The sequence below is a fragment of the Herpailurus yagouaroundi genome, unplaced genomic scaffold (assembly GCF_014898765.1).
Source record: "Herpailurus yagouaroundi ecotype Mexico unplaced genomic scaffold, PumYag 140, whole genome shotgun sequence".
Classification (NCBI taxonomy): domain Eukaryota; kingdom Metazoa; phylum Chordata; class Mammalia; order Carnivora; family Felidae; genus Herpailurus; species Herpailurus yagouaroundi.
This window is the reverse complement of record NW_024412395.1, coordinates 62299493-62321790: the sequence shown is the minus strand read 5'-3', so window position 1 is coordinate 62321790 and position 22298 is coordinate 62299493. Positions and strand designations below refer to the sequence as shown.

Below are 22298 nucleotides of genomic sequence, written 5' to 3'. Positions count from 1 at the left end.
AATTTTTAAGGAAAGTTTTATTTGGCCTCAGATGGTAATCATTAGGACCACAAAACTAGATGACACCAAGAGGCATCAGTACAAGCTCTTTCTCCAGGGTGGTCTAGTCTTAGCTGTATTTTTCAAAGCTTCATAGAAGCCTCTTCAGGAAATGAGAACATCAACCTATTACCTATATGCTCCAGTTCTTTCGGACCTTATTTGTTACTCATCAAATCTAATCCAAATTCTTCACATTATACTAAAAGAAAAGAAGCTATTAAAAGACATTAGGCAAAATAAATACTTTATTGTTTTATTTTTAGAAATCAGCCTTTGTGTGATAATTCAAACATTTATAAACCTTCTAGATATTCTTTCAAAGAATATTGTTAACATCTCAACCACTTTTGATTAAAATTTCACACAAAGAAATAGAATAAGAATTGAAAATTATAAATGCTAAAGGAATAATTCCAATAAATTTCGTTGTTACTTTACACATTTATTTAATACATACAAAACCAACCAGGAAACCACTTTCCTTTTTTTGTCCCTAAAAACAAATAGTTCTCACTGGTTAAAACTGAATTAAAACCATCTATTTTGAGGAGAACAAATCTAAATTACTTTAATTTTGAAAAAAACAAAACAAAACCAGCTTATTCATTTCTATCCATTCAAGTCAAAGGCTCCATTATTTTGGCAATACTCTACTTAATTAGTCTAAAGGATAGAAGAAGAAACATCTCCATATAGGAAGTCTGGACAATGCAAAAAGTATAGTGTTTAACATAAGGCATGTTTCCAAAAGAAAAATAGTATGTAAGCTATAATAAAATTACATTTGTCTTGGTAAAGTAACAAGGCTTACAGTGTAAGAACATTAAGTAGTTGTAGGTAACCTCATACAATTCTATCCTACTGCTATTAGTAACCTCCTCAAGAATTAAGAGCAATTTTTACAACAGAACAGTTTTTTCTTCTTGGAAGTGACACTAATTAACAGCAGTGGAGGGAAAATCATTGGTTGCTTCAAGCTCTCAAAAAATGAATCAGTTATTGCACAGTAAATACCTCATAGAGGTCAGTGTTTTAAGAAGCTAGTCTGAAGAAATAGGTCATTTATAAGTTGGTTAAATCTGGAAGTTTTCAAGTTTTAAAATTAATTCTACATAGGGAATCAACTGGAAAACAGTGACATACAAATAAATATTAGGCTTTCCAAATGGCTATAATTTTGGTAGTTTAGGAAAGAAATAAAGTCAGCAAAGTGCCTAAGTTTCTATGTACGTTTTTAAAAAAGATATGCATAAACGAAATAAACATTATACACTGTATACAGTAGCCCAGCTCAGCAGCAAGTATCTTCTGAAGCACAAGTAACACCTCCACCAGTGTCGGTCACTGATCACTCCAACATCACAGAGCTAGCATGATCCATGCCAACCTTGCAAAAGAAAGAGAAGTGAACGTTAATCATGTTTCAAGTATCGTTATTAAAAGGTTCTTCAAAAACAGGATGAGAATGTTCTATATACAGTATATGTATATAAACAGTATACACACATACGCACATTTAGACAAAAAAATTAAGAATGATACTAAGAATTTGTGATTAATTCTCAAAATGCTGGTCCATAAACTGTACACTGAAATAGCATTATAATCAATGCTATCAAAATAATACCCAGGTTTGAAAGTTCTGATTTTTTTTTTCAAAAAATTTTTTTTAACGTTTATTCATTTTTGAGAGCAAGAGACAGAATGCAAGCTGGGGAGGGGCAGAGATAGAGGGAGACACAGAATTGGAAGCAGGCTCCTGGCTCTGAGCTGTCAGCACACAGCCTGATGCGGGGCCTGAACTTATGAACCGGGAGATTACAACCTGAGCTGAAGTCAGACAGTTAACTGACTGAGCCACCCAGGAGCCCCTGAAAGTTCTGATTTCCTCAATTCCAGTACTAATTTAAGTACTATAATGAAGTTTCAGTAAGATAACACACTATCAATAATCCCCTAGAAGTTATTATTATCAGATTTCACTCGCTTGCATTTCCAATGCAAGGGGTTGTAGTTTTTCACACTGTAGGATACCATATTATATACATTAAAAGTTAAAATTTAGCCACAGAAACAGTCCTGGGTACTAAGAAAACAAAGCATTAAAAATAAGTAATAATTTATAATTGGCTAAACAAAAAATTTCAGAAAATGTTACCTATAAATTCCATTTAATGACTATCTTGCTTAGAATTAGATGCTTTACTTGAAGACACTGCTGCCAAAAGTCCACTTACAATTTCCCGTCTGATTTCCCCAACAATGGACTCTTTAATCTAGAATAGAAAGAGAAAAATGAGAACTCAACAATATGACCATAATCTACTTTTTTTGTTTTCAGAAAATCATAAACAGCACTTAATTCATACAGCCAGCTAAGCCACAGAGAAAACTATAGCCTTCATATGAAATCTCAGGAAATACAGAGATAGTGAGGAATCATGTCCATCCCTCCTCAAGCCCAGGTCAGACTGTGAGGTCACTGTGCAGTCTAGCATAACTCAGATAACTCCACTATGAAACATCACAATTCTTAAGTTAAAAACATTAAAAGTGTTACTCCATAGATTAAAAAACTTTATTTGCTTCATGACACAAAGTAACCCACAAGAACTGTTTAAACGTTAGATTCACTTTTATGTTTTTTATTAATGTCTATTTTTGTATGGTAATCAACAGTATACTCAAATGTTCTCATTGTTAAGAAAATTCATTAGTGGAAAAATAATATACAGGTATATTGCCTGTTTATACCAACTGAAGGCAAAGTATCTAAAGAAGTTAAATATTATTAGGATCTAAGATCCACATCTGAAGTGGAAAGAAAAAATGAAAATTTAGTACAATTTATTTTAAAACATGAAAAACATCCTCTAAACAACCATAAATTAAAGAAATAAAAGTTTTCTTGGGGCGCCTGGGTGGCTCAGTTGGTTGAGCATCCGACTTCAGCTCAGGTCACGATCTTGCAGCTTGTGGGTTCGAGCCCCGCATCAGGCTCTGTGCTGACAGCTCGGAGCCTGGAGCCTGCTTCAGATTCTGTGTCTTCCTCTCTCTCTGCCCCTAACCCACTCGCATTCTGTCTCTGTCTCTCTCAAAAATAAACATTAAAAAAAAATTTTTTTTTAAAGAAATAAAGTTTTCTTTACTTGTATGGTAAGTCTGTCACCTGCCTAAAAACTTTGTTTCAGATAAGGATATTAAATCTTATTTTATTGTTGGAAAAGGCACATAGACCTAGGGACAATGATAATTCCATCAAGATTTTCTTGTCCAGATGCTCAAACACTACACATGCCTATCCATGCCATTTTCTTTCTAATGATACAGCATCACCTCCAAATAGCTCTTTGTGAAGGCTTTAAATGTGGATTTCCTGAAATAAACTGATAATGTGTTCCCAAATTAGAACTTGAGACACTTTCAAACCAGCTTTTAAAAATTCTACATATCCACGGTTTCCTGTCAGCCTGATCTATTTCCTAAAATGTTCCTAAGTACATCCTGAACACATCTCAATTGAAGTCTTTCCAAGAATGGTTCTGTATTAATCTGTCATGCAAAACTGGTACATAATACATGGACTTATACAGAAGTATTCATAGAAACAAATGCTCCTTAGTTACCAACCATCTGTATTGGAATATATTTAAATAAATACAAGATTCTTTTACCTCCTACCAATATTTCTAAACTTTAAAACATCATGAAAGTTTCTGACTTTCACAGTACTTGAGATTTATTTTTAAATGAGTACGTGTTGGATACAAATATTATGAAAACCAGAATCTCTTTGCTGCAATGTACTATATGCACAAACACAATGTGTTGAATCAGAACCTCTGCAAATGTGTATTTACAAAAGACAATAAGTAGCACAGTCTTCCCAGTCCTGTTATTCCATGCAATATGGTAATTTTATTAACTTTCCTTGTTTTGTTTTTGTTTTGTTTTGTTTTTTTGAGAGAGCGAGGGAGAGCACGAGCAGGGGAGAGGGGCAGAGAGAGGACAGACAGTCTTAAACAGGCTCCATGTTCAGCATGCAGCCCGATGCAGGGCTCAATCTCATGAACCTGAGATCATGATCTGAGCAAAAATCAAGGGTCGGACACTCAACCAACTGAGCCACCCAGATGCCCCCATTGTTCTTTATCATCCAAAAAAAAAACAAAACAAAAGCCAAAAAGTATTCTTTTCAAACCAAAATGTGTGCCAACATTTTTTGAGTAATGTCCAGTGCGGACATTACTAGAACAAAGCATAACAGAAGTGTGTTATAATCTGAATGGGCACAAAATAGATACTGTTTCATAAAATATTAATATTAAATATTGTTTCAAATAATATTAAGAGGAAAAAATAAAAAGCGTTTAGAGAATAACAGACTTTAAAATACTAGGTCATGAAAAGTAAGGGCAATCTCAGATGACAGTGAGGACAGAAAACTGTAGCAAGAGCAGCTTGGATGAGAGGGGAGCAAGAAAGGAGTGCAGCTAACAGATGGTTCCTACCAGGGAGAAGGAGACTGGAACAGGAAGGGTGAGGCCAAATGGGGAGTGTCTGTGCTATGAGTGTTGTAATTCAGGGAGAGAACTGGGTCTCACTAATGTATCCCAGAATAAAGTAAGTGCTCCATAAATGAAAGCACCATTGAGAGAGAGAGAGGGAGAGAGAGAGAGAGACATCTGACACTAAAGGGAACAGAAAGTAGAAAAACAAAGGATTAGAGAGAAACCGGCACCGAAAACAACAAAATGCACTTAATAATTTGCTGAAGGAAGAAGCATATGGACAAATAAATTAGCTCCAAAGTCTCGCATCCTACGGATTAGGAGTAAGAAAAGTCCGCTGGGATGGGAAAATTGCCTTTAGGAGCACAATTTCCAGAAGAAGTGGCACAGGGGGAGGACAGATGTGAGTGAGATTAAGAAAAGAATGCTCACTGGAAATATAAGCAGAATGAATGCCAGTGTGAAGTGTGGGGTACTAACTAACTACATCCACTCAACAGGCATCTACTAAGTGACTACTTCGGGGCAGCCATCAGACCACGTGATCACTACAAGAAGTTACACTAAGAATACAGACAAGCTATGTATTTACCAAAATACACATTTCAAGTGTGTTAGATAGACTGTAAGAAACATATAGGCATGAACCAAACCTAGGAACTTCATTCAAAAAGAACTCTCTAAAGAGAAAAGCAATCTATGTTTATTCTTTGATATTTAACTTCTGTTGATCTGCTTCTATGGCACATGCTCATTTATTCTATTAAGTAATCTTTTTATTTTTTTTAAGTATCAGGCCACTGATTACATACATCACAGACCACCTGGGCAAATTCTAAGAGAGTGTAGTTTTCCCTCCAACAACATATACGATCTGAAAAATGGGTTACCTTTAACCTGACAAAAGCTTTGTTACTGAATGAGCATATTAAATATTTGTCTGAAAGGACTTTCAGAATTCTCTTTCAAAAGAATTCTGCTGTATTAACACATTATAATGAAAGCACACTTTTTAAAAACATCACAGATGGTGGAATGATGCAAACAAAAGCCTGACAGACATCATTGTTTTCATGCACCCATGAGTGCAGGAAGAAAACTTCCCTGTTAAGTGTCTCCCAAACATGCCTAATCCTCACCTGCAAAACTGTTCAACACAAGCTCAAATCCTGCTGTCCTGAAGAGCGGCTTTGTTAATGACATCAGGGGCACAGAATTTACTGGAAAAGCAGAGTCTAATTTAATTTTCTTGGTGGCTGATACGATAGCTCTGACAAAAACTGGAATTCAGTACCATGTGTATTTAGGCAAAAAGATTATGGATTTGAAATGAATAGAACCAGGACTAATCTGAATTTTACATATTTTGTAAATAAAGTTGAACAGACCACCACTGTAACTGAGTTAAGATCGTATCAACGCAAATTACTTTTTTAAAATTATAAATGGGATTGGATTAACTTATTTAATAACATGTTTTTAAGGCGCTTCAAAATAGCTTATTTTCGTAAGTACATCAATGTTCCTCTTCACACCGTGTTTGATCTATATAGTTTGCTTGATAAATCCTTATTTGTAAATAGCAAAAGGATAAATGTTAAGGCCAACGTCCTACAGACTCTGCCAAATTTTGAATAGTAACAAATTCTGAAAAATTCCTCAAACATTTGCCTTGCATGCCAATTTAAATGTCTTCAAAATCAAAAGATCGTTCTTATTTTATGGGAAGTTCTTATAAATCATTAAGTACTACTGTAGGACCAAGAAACAACCATCTTTTCTACATGCTGTGTTGTATCAGCCAAAGAATCAATGTTCTGGTCTAGGAATACCTTATTCCTAGGAAATTACTCACAGCACATATCAGGTCACCTGTTAACAAACAATTTTAAAAGTGAGGACTCAAGTGTTCATTAAGGGAATATTTATGCCAAATGAGCAATATTGAGTTGAGTTTTCAAGGAAAACCTATTAGCTAAAGCAAGCTAAAAGGAACAAAAATACCACATTTCTAGAGAAAGAAAAAGCACCTTAAAACTTACTTCCTCAGTTAATTAATATAGTGTGGAGAAAAATAATTACTTAATTTTACTCAACAATTGATCTTTGATATTAAACATATAAATAAGAATGGATTATAATCATTTGCACCTAATGAGCAAGGTGGACGTACAGAGCTTGCTCAATGTTCACCACCAGGTACATACAATGAACTTATAAAAATTAGGTTTACAGAACAAATCAATATCAAGAATTACAACCTTTTATATGTTTTTATTTGTTTGTTTTGTTTTGTTTTGTTTTGTTTTTAAGTAGGCCTCATGCCCAGCACAGACCCCAGTGCGGGTCTTGAACTCACAACCCTGAGATCAAGACCTGAGCTGAGATCAAGAGTCAGACACTTAACTGATTAAGCCACCCAGGCACCCCAGGACCTTTTAAACTTGAAGTTGATAATTCATGTCATGAAAAGAAATTACAAACATGTAGTCTCTTCTGCTAGAATGCATATTTTTAAAATGTAAATTTGTCTCAACATGAGTTACTGAAATATTAGGAAACGAGTATAATATAAATTTCATGTCTGCTTATATGTAGTTTCATCCATAAGAAACACGGGACGAATGCAGAGAACTGCACTCAGCTGAATACAGGAACAGAACACACAAAGTGCACACATAGAAACATCTACGAGCTATCTCAGGTCACTGTGTTAGGAGCCACACCTACCTACATCTGCTATTAAAACTTTCCGTTGGATTTCATCTTACTCTCTTCTGCTACTTTGCAATACCTCACAAGCTGCAATCCTTCCAAACCCCAGTTCCACAAGCAAATTTCAGGTATTTTTCAAGGTCAAGTACCATATTTATCGTAGTACTTAAATATTTATTAACCATTTCACATGTATACTATTGTGCTATTTTTGCTAGATTTCTATCTTTTTTAAAATATGTCACGTACAAAGTTTTAGTTATGCTTCTATTTTCCAAATAAGCTCTGTGGTTTTTTACTGCACCAATGTGCACAGCCCAACAATTTTTAGGAATATATATATATATATATATATATATATATATATATATATATATATATCATAGCAAAAAAGACGGTATTTATTTTTAACATACTTCTCAAGCTACTATTATGCAGCTATGAATGATGGCACTCAATACACAGGAACTAATCTCTGGACCCAGGGGATCAATGGCCCATTTGAGGGAAGAGTCTGGTCTGCTGCCACCATTCTTGACCTATAACCACTAGAAATTTGTTCTTTCTTACTCACAAATTAATTCCAAAAATACATTAGGCTCATATTGCTGAATTTATTGGAAATATGCAAATTAAAAACAAGAAGCCACTGACCCTAATTTCTCTGGCCCATTTTGACCTTTTCCATTTCTAAATTCTTAGTTCTTAAATACATTATACTACATGTTTTTCTGTGTAATTTTTGGATTGTTTCCTGAGTTAGTCTTGTTTGTCTTCCTACTAGTCTTTAAGCTTAAGAATTTCACATCATTCATTCATTTGAAAGAGTGAGTGAGAGGACGAGAGCATAGGAGTGGAACAGAGGGGCAGAGAGAGAGTATCCCAAGCAGACTCCACACTCAGCACAGAGCCTGAAACAGGGCTTGATTCATTGACCCCAGGATCATGAGCCAAGTCAAAATCAAGAATCAGATGCTCAACTGACTGAGCTACCCAGGTGCCCCAAGAATTTCATATCTTATATGAAATCCCTTACAGAGCATATACTCATTAAGACTCTTATAAAATGATTTTTTTTTAATGTATAGGCTATCTCCCCCTTTTAACTAACGGAAAGATCCTTTCTGATCATGTTTTTAATGTATCAATGGTAAAAAAAATATATTCAACATGTGTTATTTTTATCCTGTGCATGCTACTGCATTTTGTTCCCAAGCACAGTGTAATGTGGGAAGGAAAGGAAAAAAAATAAAGCCATCAAAACTTTTGATCTGTAGTCTCATTTTTTAAATGATATAGGGGCGCCTGGGTGGCTCAGTCGCTTAAGTGTCCGACTTCAGCTCAGGTCACGATCTCGTGGTCTGTGAGTTCCAGCCCCGCGTTGGGCTCTGGGCTGATGGCTCAGAGCCTGGAGCCTGCTTCCCATTCTGTGTCTCCCTCTCTCTCTGCCCCTCCCCCGTTCATGCTCTGTCTCTGTCTCAAAAATAAATAAACGTTAAAAAAAAAAAAAGATATATATATATTACTCCTTCTAATTGCCAGTTCCCAGTGCCTGAAACAGCTATTTTACTAATCTCAATTAACTTTTGACCTCTGACTACTAATCTTCCTAATTTTTTACAGTCCTTGTAGTAACCTAGAACTATGGTTAAATGCTTCAGGTTTACACACTATCACCCAGGATAAACCTTTTCCTTCTGTATTTCTATCTTTGAACAACTCATGTATCTTCCACATATCTCCACCCACTAAGCCAAATCAAATTCTTTATACAAATCACAACACTATTTTCTCATGTCAATTGACATTACACAGTGATGATTTTTAATCCTGGAAGAGATCTAAAAAATAGTCCCTATTTTACAAATGTACAAATAAGAGGTCTAAGAATTTTGTCATATGTTTAGATATTTTGAATCCTACAAACACTTTCTTCATCAGAGTGAATATAGAAAATTGCAATTATTTCACACTGGAGTATAAAATTTGTAGAAATGCCATTAAAACCCTATCTTAATAGATACGAGCTAGATCAATGGGAAAGTTCATTTAAAAGCTCAGATGGGGCGCCTGGGTGGCGCAGTCGGTTAAGCGTCCGACTTCAGCCAGGTCACGATCTCGCGGTCCGTGAGTTCGAGCCCTGCGTCAGGCTCTGGGCTGATGGCTCGGAGCCTGGAGCCTGTTTCCGATTCTGTGTCTCCCTCTCTCTCTGCCCCTCCCCCGTTCATGCTCTGTCTCTCTCTCTGTCCCAAAAATAAATAAACGTTGAAAAAAAAAAATAATTTAAAAAAATAAAAGCTCAGAAAATTACTGAATACAGTGAATCAAAGCAGTATCTTATAATGTTCAAGTAACATTATTATCCAACTCATATCTCCAGATAAATTAGGCATAGATTTTACTCACCTCTCGTATGACTTGCTGCAACTCATCTTGCTCCACATTTTTATGCATTTCCTCAGTAGCTGGCATTAATGGGATTTTTCCATTCCCTTCTTCCACTACAGATTTAGGTCCTACAGCCTCTGACGCTTCTTCAGCTGCACCAACTTCCTCAGGACTTTCCACATCTGGAGGTGTCTGCACAGAGCCCATTCTAGAAGGAGCAGTGGGAGTCAGGGCCACTGACGCTCGGAATACTTTCTTGCTTGGTACCAGATGGGTCTTGGGTTTGCCCACTGAGTCACTACAAGGTACTCCAGTTCTTCTATTAGCATGAGAGGGACCAGAACATACAGAAGAGGACTCTGATGTTGCTTGGGAGAAAACGGATTCTGAGCTTTCTCCAGGAGGAATTTCAAATGCCATTTCTCCAAGTCCCATGCCTAATTCAGACTTCAGATAGGACTGTTCCCGCATCAGTTCAGTGACCTGGAAATCAGAAAAATTGCAATTCTTCTCTCTTGAAATTAAGACTGGTAGTTAAAAGAAGATTAAAATTCTAGCTGTGATGACTGCCATAAATCACTTAGCTTGTAAAGACATGATTCTAATTCAATCATTTAGGAACTAATCAGTTGCATTTGCAACAATATAGGAAAATATAAATTCATGGTGAGATAAAACCATGAAGTATGTAACTGGACTATACAGGTGGATGAAATTTTACTTGTTACCACATGGTATCCAAATTACTTGTTAAGGAATAGTAAAGAAAAACAAAATAGCTACTCATAATGCTTCTGCCCTCAAATTAACCAATTTCTTTAAAAGATAATAAAAATTTGGGGCTCCTGAGCAGCTCACTTGGTTAAGCGTCTGACTTTGGCTAAGGTTGTGATCTCATGATCTGTGAGTTCGAGCCCTGCATCGAGCTTTGTGCTGACAGTTCAGAGACTGGAGCCTGCTTCGGACTCTGTGTCTCCCTCTCTCTCTGACCCTCCCGTGCTCACGCTCTGTGTCTCTCTGTCTGTCTCTCTCAAAAATGAATAAACGTTAAACAAATTTTTTAAATATAATAAAAATCAGACTTTTGTTCACAAAGTAGTCATCTTACAGATCCAACTACCTAAAGGACCCGTAATCAGACTGTGAAAGCATATTTCCCCTGCAGCATAAACTTTTTATACCGCATTACTTCCTTTACACCATAAAGATAAATCACTATTGCAATTAACTAGCTTTCTACTAGTGGCCTAATATGGCAATAGACTTTCACAAGTGCCAAACTCCCTTCCAATCAATTTAGATAATACCTATTTCTGTATGTAAAAACAAAAAACATTTCATATACACTAGGAAAATTGTGTGTTTATGAAATGTTTTATCATTCCCTTCCCCAGTGATTTGAAAGGAGAGAGGCTTACTGGTTCCATTACATTCAATGGAGAAGGGCATGACAAGTTATCAGCGCTTCTACTGCCACACATTCCCTGGAAAAATAAGAACAATATATATATATGTGTGTGTGTGTATGAATAAATTGTTTTTTCAAATTGCAAGTGTTCCATAATAAAATGAATTGGCTAATTATTACCCTGAAACATTCCTTTATGTTGCAAAGGTCACTCTCAACATGGCACCCTATAAAATGTGTTATTATGACTAAGTGCATAAAAGATGTTCTGTCACCAACACACATTTCTCAGAATAATGGATTGAAACATTTTATGGAAAAAGATATTCATCAATAATAAATAATACTCTTATTCTATGCTACTCTTATTCTACATATACACATGTAATACACACACATTCTTATTCTACTCCATATGTGTGCATATGTATATGTATGTACAGAATCATTCACTGTTAACAAAAACAACTGTGTTGTTCAAATAACAAAGAGAAAAGCTCACAATTTCAACATTTCAAAACAATGCATTTTATGACTGCAAAGGTCATAGCAAAAATAATCCAATGCTGAAGTTTAAATTTCATGGAAAGAAACATTAGAAATTTGAACAGTGATACAAAATAAAGACTGTTTTATTTTCTTGGCTGTATACATGTTTTTTGCCTTTAAAAAGATCTCATTTGATTCCGTAAAAACCATAAAGACTGGAAAAAAATCCAAAATAAAGGAAAAATTTATAGGGAATAGTTATTTCCTCAAAGGCAAAAAAAGCTGAGTGAAATATATGTTTATGTTCTTGGCAGTTAGTTACATGCAGTGATTAAAATCTAAATTAGTCATGTGTTAATCCACTATCATTTTTCTTCTAAAACTAAAAAATTTTGTATTGCTCCTTATTATTATTAAGAAAATATGATTAACAATTTTCAATATATTTCTAAATACACTCAATATTTAAGAGAAGAATCACAACTTGTACATTCAACTGATTTGTGGGAAAGGATCCTTAAACATTCCGTTTGCCTCACTGCCATTAAAATAAGTGGTTTCACATTAAGGCATTTGCCCTAAACTGTGCGGCCCGTGGTAAGTCCTAAGTGAAATCCGCTGGCAACCCCCACGGCACCTACCGCAAGAGCTGAGGCGCGGAAGGGAGAGGGCATGCGCACAGCGCGGAACTGCTCCTCCAGGCCCAGCAGGCGCTCCTCCAACTGCAGCTCCAGGTCCTGAAGCTCCATTCGGACTGAATTCCTCAGACTCTGAAGCTGATCAACTTCATACCTGTCGGTACAACGATAGGCACAAGATTGAAAAGAGCAGTTTGGAGATTCACGTTCACAACTCTCTCACAAACTGCTAGAAGGTACTGAGATTGCAAGTTCTGAAAATTAGCACAACAGTGACTGCCACAGGTGGGACCAGGAGGACAAATGGTCTTTCTTCCTCTACCCTCTCTCCCAAACAGTGAACAAAGATTACAACCACCGTCTTCCTCAATACATGGAAAGCGGTTTCATTAGTAAGACACTCTGCCTAATTTCACTTACAGGGGTTCACAAAATAAACGGTACACAGCAGTAGGCATAAAATCCAGCTTAAAAAAAAAAGGCTGATGATGCTTTTTCAGAATTAAAAATATTTTGAGTTACATTAAGACAAAATGAACTTTTTACCTTTCCTCCTCGGTCATATGATGATAAACCATGGTTTGCTGACGTAGCATTGCCAACTCTAAATCCATCATTTGCGTCCTAAATAAATTCAGGCTCCGCCTCATTACCTGGAGCTCCTGAAAAGTATTCTAGAATACAATATGACAAAGTTATACTTCTAAATCAGACAAAAAACTTTGTAACACAAAAATCTAAATAAGCACTTACTTCATACAGAGGTAGAACAGATGATTTCTGAGTACTATATGGAGCAGCAGCAAGATCGGGTCCTCTCGTCACAGGGTACTTCAAAAAAGTAAGAGTCTGATTACAAATCAGTGTTAAAGTGCTTACCTCCAAATTATCTAAGGTGTTAAAAAGGTGCAATTGGGGGTCTATATATAGTTCTCTTGGAGACAACAACAACAACAACAAACCAAAACCCCACTTCATATTGTAAGGAGGAACCAAATACCTCAGTCCCCAATGCTACCTATATTACTCCTATCTGTGTCAGGTAGAAGTCTGTCTGTATGGAACAAAGAAGAGGCAAAGAAACAAGCATATTTCAAATCTACATCTTACGGGACTTCCCTCTTGCCTTGAGAAAGAAGAAAACAAACAAAACTCAAAAATGTAGAAGCAATAGCAGATTCGGATTATAGGAAATTACTGAGTTGGCTGGCCAGAGTAGCAGGCAGTCATCATACTGCTCACAGACATTTGAGCATCTACTGTGTGTCATTATTTTAGACAGTGAAGAAAAAAGACAAAAGAAAGCACAAAAGGCATTCCCAGCCTTCAAATGTTTTCACAGTGCAAGGGAAAAAAAAAAAAAGGGAAGTGGGAAAAAACTTACAATGTTGGGGTGGGGGAGGGGAGTGCAGTGATGGAAACAAACAAAAATCTAGATTAGGTGAATGATCCTGGCACTGATGACACCTGAGCTGAGCCTTAACAGGAAACAGGCCTTGATCAGGCAGAGAAAGGCAAGGGCAAGGGACTCCAGGTTAAAACAAACAAAAACAAACAAAAAACAGTGGCATCTGTAAAGACAGACACAGGAACGCACACCTATTTAAAGAACTGCACGCGGTCCAACACAGCTGGAGCACACGCATGAAGAACGAGACTGGACAGATAGAGACAAGTCATGAAGAGCATCTGTCTACTGGGGGGTGGGAGGTGGTGAGAAGATTATTTAGCTGAGTTACTGATGGGACACCCAAGAGGAGCAGACCACATGTAGAGCTGGTCTAGAAAGGTGTACCATCAAAGCGTAGGTGGGTTGAGCCCTGGAAACCCTGTGCTTCACGTAATTACAGCTGGAGAGTTAGGTATTTCACTCACAGATTTTTATAAGGAGGAAGAAAAAAAAATACCCACATTCTGGTCAGACCGGGAGAAAATCATTAGGTGACCATCCTCATGAGGATAAAATCTGTATTTAAAAGAAAGTATACTTTGCCACTTAATAAGTTGCAAATTTGATTTTGCCTTTCCTAGTGGCATCCTTCCTATGATGTCATCATAAGAGATCTATTATATACACTGTAAACCTCCTGACTCCTAGCTGAACTCTGTGATCAGGACATTACACTGTCATTTTCTTTATTTCCTCAAACTATCTAAACACAAGTAGTGTGGAGACAGATTTAGAAAGGCAAACCTAAAGACAATTTGTTTTCAAAGCTTTTTTGGAAAATTTTTTGCAGCCCACCAACATATCTGAGTGCAGTAATTTTAAAAGTGACAAGACCGACTATTTTTATTCAAATTCACACTTTACCTGATTTTTTTTCTTTTCTGGGGCAGTTCCAGTCTTTGAACCCAGTGGAAGCAGACTAATTCTGTGCCAGGAGACCAGCATCAGGAGTCAGTAGATGAAGGGGGAAGCTTAGACAGCTATGAGCAGAGCCAGGGGAACACACGGCGACACAGAGGTCGAGGGAAGGAAAGCTTAGAAAGGAAAGAGGCAGTAAACACGATCAAACGGCAGAGAAAGGGAGGCAGCATTTTAGAGGGAAGATTTTTTAGTAATAGGTACAACCTGACTTAAAAAAAAAGACAATGGAGGACAGGCTAAAGAAGGGAGGTTACCTACTGAGCAAAATCTCTTCTCCAGAAGAGAGGGAGATTATGAGCAGAGAAATTAACCTTGTTCAGGATTAATTATAGCTTTTCCCTTAAGATAGGAGGGAAGAGTACAGGAGGAGGGCAGGTTCAGAGAAGTTTAGGCATGTAAGAAAATGAGGCTGAGGTGGTTCATGCCTGATGGGACTTTGCTTCTTAGTGAATTAAAAGGTGCTCAGATCAGTAAAAGGAAAAAAAAAACATTTTTTTCCCCTCATACCTGTGAAAGATTCTGCAGTGAGTTTCTAATATCATGCAATACTCTTCGCAACTGCATTTCAATGGCGGAAGGGGGGTTCACAGAGCACGCTCGGTAAGGGTAGGCAGCATGTCGATGCGAGTTAGGACACCCGAAAGGGGTAGTGAAGGCACTACAGGTGGCACCTGATATGTTGGGAACACTGTGAGTGCTCAGAGTTCTCATGTGCTCACACAGGGGCCTCTCCTGCCACTCCGAGTGGGCAGAGTGAAGAGAACAGGTGGACTGAGATACTGGTGCCGGAGCATAGAGCGAACAGGAAGGAGTCCTTCGATGATGGCATTCCTCCAACCGGTTCACCTCGCTCTGAGAGGCTTCTTCTTTCTTCACAGATGATGGAGAGATGAAAATAGTGGATTTAACTAAAGACTGACCATCGTGCTCAATCACCTCTTTTTCTAATTTCTGTTCCTCTTCAGGTGTGTACTTGTAAGTGAAGGACGGTGGACTGCATCTGGTCTCTTTTCCTGGGGACAACCGAACATTGACAGAGGATACAACTCTTACCGGGCTCAATAAGGTTGTTGGTAAAGACTGAGACCTTCTTAGAGGATAGCCAGCTTTTGCAAACAAGTACCTTTGTTTTAACAGATCTTTCGATTTTATCAAGCTACGCCCTACTCTCTGATTAGACAGACTGCAAACCTTCATTTGAGCTCTTTGCAAAGCGGTATTAACTCTGTCCATAGAAGAGGGAGGCCCAGTTGTATTTTCCGAGCTCTTCTCACTGCATCTAGCTTCAATGGAAGCCAGTGATTTGAGAATATGGTGTGTGGTATACTGGGCAAATTCACATTCACTGCTTTTATCCACATCACTTTCGGCACTTGCTTCCCCCAGCAGATCCACTGGCTGTGCTGGAGACAAATCCTCTTTCACTTCAGTAATTGCAGTAATGTGGTCCCCTCCCCCACAGGGGGACTCTGTGTTCCCTGCAGGCTCAACAGTCTCGCACTGGGGGAAATTCTGGCTATCTGACCTTCTATCAGCAATTGTTGCTGCCTTCTCTCTTCCCTTCTGAAGAGGGATCAGAGACTCCTCCTCTGACTCATGAAAATAAGGCTGGTCTTGTGCTGTTGGTGTGACAAGGTCTTCACCAAATGAGGTGACTGTTGTCTCACTGTCACAACTGTCGGCACTACTCCCCATAGCCTGCAAGGACTCATGAACCTGTGAAAGGAAATGGGCAGAAAAATGGAGAATTTGGATAAGAGGGATCACTAACAAAATGCCAAACTGATATGCCGTTTCTATACTTTCAGGGTCTCCCACCTTGGTGACGGCCCTGGTGCTGCTCAAAACTGTGTTTTACTGCCCCTAGTCAGCAACTCCTTCACTTTCCCACAAAGCTTATTCTAGACCTTTACTATTTACCTCAGGTCCCCTTTTCAGCACCCATTTCCTTTTCTTCCAACACATGACACTGAGTTACTGAGAAGATGGACTGAAATTTCTTAACTTTCTTCCCCAACACCTACAAATGTTCCCCTACCTCTCCCTACCATTCCTTCCTCTCCGTTCTGAAAGGAAATTTGCTTTTTTTCAAAGCAAATCCTCCAGTCTATACGTCTGATCACATCCTCTCCAGGACTGTGGTATTTCTGCACAATTTTATCGCAGATTTTTCTGCATCTGTCTTCTTAGAGCTCCTTCCCTTAGCCAAACAACTTTCCTGAGTCATCCCCCTTTGAAAAAGACCTATCACCCTTATTTGAAAAAAACAGTCAACATCCGTACCTTCTTTTCCTTATCATCACTTTACTCTGCCCTGATGCTTCTGCCTCATTTCTTACCTCAAAACCACTCACTCAACCACTCACCAAAAAGCTGAATTCTTATCTTTCTATGCTCACGTCCACAGATTTCCTTTTAAAAAACGCTTTCCTCCAACTCCCAGTTGTTCTGCCCACTGGATTATTCTTTCTGAGCCTCCTTAAACACTTCTCTTGTCTGTGTGCCCCTCAGGTACTATGTTCCTGGAGGCTCTTGTGGGTTCTCTTTTTCTCTTACCTCCAATTTTATTTAAAGTTTGCTCCTAGATATTTTAGACTAGACACTTTCAAAATGCTTCTGTACCTTCGCATACAAGGGCTCCATATGTTACACACACAGACTATAAACTCCTTAAGGATAAAGATGTGCCTGTTACCTGGGTTATCTAACACACTCCACCATTAAAGTCGTAGAATATCCAGAAAGCTATGTAACACAACGTTAGCTATTAAATAAACAAACTGAAGCAATAATGGGAAAATAGAAGAAAAGTATCAGACAGAATAATGATCAAAATAACCTCTATTTACTGAAAGTCAAAAAATAAAGAAGGAGGAACTCTCTTTGTTTTTAAATGTTCAGTCAGAGAGGGGGCATCTGGGTGGCTCAGGTGGTGGAGTGTCTGACTCTTGATTTTGGTTCAGGTCATGATCTCACAGTTCGTGAGCCTGAGCCCGCATCAGGTTCCATGCTGATAGCACAGAGCCTGCTTGGGATTCTCTCTCGCTCCTTCTTTCTCCGCCCCTCCCCTGCTTGCATCATAGACTCTAAGTAAATAAATAAACATTTTAAAAAATGTGTCAGTGCTTAGTCAGAAAGAGATGCAGAATTAGTGAAAACTAAAACCTGTAATCAAATGCTTAGATAACACCTACGTCCTGGAGTTTTATTCTTACTGTCATTTGAAAAATAAAGATTATACAGATTCAGTCTTGAAATATATAGGTAGTGAAAAATCACCTAAATAGGAAGAAGTTGATCAGAGTGCCTACTACAATGGAAATTTTTACCTGAAGATGACTGAGGGAGAGGCAGTCTGTCGAATCTTCAGCAAAGCCACTGCTGTCAGAGTGTTGACTTGCAGTACGTAACAAATGATCTATCAAAAGACATGCAGTTAGGGCAGAACTGCTAAATAGGACTTCACTGGAAAGAAGGTCTTACAGATATCTAATTCCTGATACATGTCTGATACGTATTGATTCCTTCTTAGAAAAATATGCATCACTTATGCAAAATGTGGCTTCAAAGCACAGAAGGAAGCTTGAGTTCAACCAAAAACTGAATCACATCTATCAGAAATTCTATGTTCAGTTGCTAAGTTCCGGTTTTAATATATTTTGGTATAACCAATTAATTTCCTATCCTTGGAGGACAACTGGCTGAAAACAAGAACCACACTGATAAAAACAGGAATCCCAAAGGAAGCCACTTCCATTATGTAAATATGTAGATATTCAGCAGGTGAAATTAGAAGTTTAAATGTAGTGTGCAAAAAAGTTCTATTATCTTCCTAACAACAAAATAAGAATATTCTTAAGGTGCCAATAAATTAAATAATTTGCAGGCAAGAGTACTTAAATGTTTCTGATGTTTCAAATGATGCAAACATTTGTAAGTCATGAAACAATGATTTCATAACAATTGCATGAAACTCAAATAGGTTCAACTGATACATAATGTTGTTAAAGAAACCCTGTTTGCTTTTTGGCCTAAAAACTCTAATTCCTGGTTAGTATAACCTGAAAACACTTTTTAAAATAAAAAGGCCACCTAAGCACAGCAAGGATGATCACATGGCCATCCACACTGCAAGTTTGGGAGAAGCTTTATATCTATAACATTTACTAAGGGAGAAGCTTCATGACAAGGTCAAGTTCTGCAGAACTTCAAAAGCATCAAGCTAGGGGCACCTGGGTGGCACAGTTGGTTAAGTGTCCAACTTTTGATTTTGTCTCAGGTCATGATCTCATGGTTTGTGGGATTGAGCCCCATGTCGGGCTCTACTGATAGCTTGGAGCCTACTTAGGATTCTCTCTCTCCCTCTCTCTGCCCTTTTTCAGCATGCATGCATGCTCTCTCTCTCTCAAATAAATAAATAAATAAATAAATAAATAAATAAATAAATAAGCAAGCATTAAAAAATAAAAGCATCAAGCTAAACAAAGTGTGTTTTACCAGAAACCTGATAATATGTTTTAATAAAATCCAAAATCAATTAAACTTTGCCTCACTTTGAAAAATATCCCACTTGTAGCTTCGGGTTTAATCTAAGAGTATAACAGAATGGCATAATTTTTTCTCATCATAATTAGAAAAATTCTGTAATATTGCTTTGAAGTGAACAAAATTGTATAATGACCTATAAAAAATTGATCCATACCTTTGATAGGTCTAGGTAAACTGTAACAATTGTGAAACTGAACTGGAATGAGCTGTTACCATAGGTACTAATTATGCATTATATCAACTGAGAGAATGATTAACATCTTAACGTCACAGTAGTTATCACCATAATTATGTGTTTGCATGTCTTTTTTTAGACTATGAGTCTTCTGAAGACAGAAACCTCATTTATTCTATTTTGTATCCCAGTACCTAAAACAATTAAACAATAAATAAATGTATGCTGAATGAAACAATAGCTTTCACCATGTTTTTTATTTATTTATTTTATTTATTTATTTATTAATATATGAAATTTTATTGTCAAATTGGTTTCCATACAACACCCAGTGCTCATCCCAAAAGATCCCCTCTTCAATGCCCATCACCTACCCTCCCCTCTCTCCCACCCCCCATCAACCCTCAGTTTGTTCTCAGTTTTTAAGAGTCTCTTATGCTTTGGCTCGCTCCCACTCTAACGATAACTTTCTTTTTAAAGCAACAATAAAATTAAGCAGTCCCTTAAAGGATTTAGAAGTGAAACTGCCTATCATGTTGGGCAAAGGGCAGCGGCTGGAGCCCAGGGAAGCCAGTGATTAGCTCCGCTCAGGTCAGTTTTATTTGCTGCGGAATAGTCTATGCTGAGTTCACCTCTGTGGTTGTTAGCCTTGAGTTCACACAGACTAGGTCAGATTATAGCCTACTCAGCCTTCACAGCAGGAGTTGGGCTGTGGAAAGAACAAGGAGGCCTGGGTTCAAGTTCCTACTTTATCATAATAAGCAGTGATTTCTCTCTCCTCCACAAAACAGAATAATCCTTCTATCTCACAGGGCTACTTCAGGAACTAAGTAGGGTGTAGGCGAAACTATTCTGTAAACTGTAAATCACAACCTATGTTCTTTAGGCAGGTATTTCACAAAAAACACCGTTCTCCACAGAAAAATGTGGAATTAAAAACGATCAGACCTCTGTCCTAACTGAAGAGATTTAACACTATTTCTAATTAAAAACGAGGATGTTAGAGCAAAACATTAAATTGAGAAAAAAACAAAACCTAGAATTTGTATTTGTCCAATATCATAAAGAAATAGAACAGAACACCTGTACACTCTGCAGGACTAAAGAAAATTTGTACCTCTTCTATAATAAGGAATAAGCTCTCAACATAGCTTAGTGAATGTTAGTTGTGACAAGAGTTGAGTCACTAAACTTCTCTAGACTTAAATCCCAGGACTGGATAGGAGAATTAAGATCACTCTAACTTCAAAAGTCCTATCATTAAGGTGCAAGTATTTTTTTTTTAATATACATGTACTACTACATGCACTATAGTGCATATATGTATAGTGCACTATATGTACTAAACTTGTGAAATGAATATTTTACCAGTGATTCTAATTCTGTAATTATAATTAATCAAAGATACTTCCATATCACACTATCAAAACTTGATAGAAGCTATGCTTAAAAATGATGAAAACACTATATTGTTCCCTCTCCCTCTCATGTACACACGAAACGATTTTACTGTTAATTTATAAAAATGTGATTCATAAAAATGTTAACACTTTTACATATGCCACCAGAAATAAGAGACCTCTTATTGGTAAGAGGAAGAAACTCAGATGTGGATACAAACCACATTCTGTTTTTTTCTACCACAAGGAGCTTGCTCTTGAAAGATCTTGAAGTACTTCTACAGTTTTTAATCCCTTTTTTGACACAAGGCAAACTGCTTTTCTAATGTACCCCTTGTCAACCTATCCAAAGGAAAAAAATTCTTGATGGCTGTGAAGCCTGCCTTACAGCTTAGAAACACATACATATATTTATGGACTTAAAAAGGGGACAAAGAACAGGAAAGCTCATTTTGTGTCCGACCAGAACTGTAGTGACCTAGTGAGAGAGGAGCACTTAGTACCATGATGCAATAAAAGAAAAATTATATGCAAATTCTCTTATGAAGTCATTTCAGAGATCAGAAGAGAACAAACATGCAATTTCCTATTCCAGGAACATACTATGATCCTTTGTTTAAAAACAAAAAAAACAAAACAGGGTGGTTCAGCATGTGTAAAGCTTTAAAAATAAACAGCCACCTTCAGTGGCCACTTTAACTTCTTTCCTTCCTCTCTCCTTTTCTCTAAATCTCAAAAGCTTTGTGATTTTAAACATCAGGCAAGTTTTTCTTGTTGCAAATTAAAAGTGAAAGAAATGAATTCAAAGGCTCTTTGGTCAATAATTAATAATTCAAGAGAAGAATGGTATCGGCAGACACTCACCTTTGATCCATAGTTTAAATTGAACTTAACTAGCTTTAACCACTACTGAGAGATGGGTATTTTTTTGCCAGAGGCATATGCATGTTTAGTAGCCATGTTTAAATTATGGAGCCATGTTTAAATTTAAAAATTAGGAGCCATGTTTAAATAATGAAAAGCAGAGGTGGATAATACAAGTGTATATTTCAATCATAACCACGTTAAAAGCAGGCCTGAATCTGTTGCTCTATCACTTCCCATCTAGCCCTTATGCAGAGCTGAAGAACAATTAGAGTGCACAGAACTGCATTTCAGGATAAGCAAACAAAAATTATTTTATGGGCACAAAAGTCTTCAAGAAGATACAAAAAATTCTATAACCAAAGTATAATGAAGCATCCATACCTGGATGCTTAAGGTTAAGCATCATAACCTTCTTTTCCACTAATAGGTACTCAAATACTGATAGGTAAACCCCTTTTCCAAACCAATGAATGACACACTTTGGTAATGTGCTTGGGAACTAGTGGACATTAGTCAACTTACCTCTTTTTGACTTGGTGAGACCTAGCTGGTAAGCAGCTGGAACGTGAGGAGCTTCTCCCTCAGTACTCTGAACCTAAAAACAGTTTTAAGTAGTTACAACTTGAAAAATCTATGATGAATACCTCTTGATAATTACTTATTAAACAAATCAACACAACTAAAAGGGTATCAAAACTTTGTATTTAAAAAAGGCAAAACATCTTATCTCAAAATTGTGATAGTGT

At 37.2% G+C, this 22298-nt stretch overlaps 1 protein-coding gene across 2 annotated transcripts in view; it reads right to left on the bottom strand.

The window, feature by feature from the left end:
• Positions 1-269: 269 nt before the first annotated feature.
• Positions 270-22298, bottom strand: part of ITPRID2 (ITPR interacting domain containing 2) — a 39939-nt gene continuing 17910 nt past the window's right edge. The window contains exons 9-18 of one of the 2 annotated variants that reach the window (XM_040475557.1): positions 22075-22147; positions 17892-17980; positions 15070-16278; positions 12945-13022; positions 12738-12865; positions 12195-12345; positions 11075-11140; positions 9675-10139; positions 2201-2318; positions 270-1429 (exon numbers count right to left, since the gene is read on the bottom strand). In XM_040475557.1, coding sequence (XP_040331491.1) covers positions 2214-2318; positions 9675-10139; positions 11075-11140; positions 12195-12345; positions 12738-12865; positions 12945-13022; positions 15070-16278; positions 17892-17980; positions 22075-22147 — 2364 coding nt within the window. In that variant the 3' untranslated portion in view covers positions 270-1429; positions 2201-2213. The remainder of the gene's footprint in view (positions 1430-2200; positions 2319-9674; positions 10140-11074; positions 11141-12194; positions 12346-12737; positions 12866-12944; positions 13023-15069; positions 16279-17891; positions 17981-22074; positions 22148-22298) is intronic. The other variant, XM_040475558.1, reaches the window with a different exon arrangement.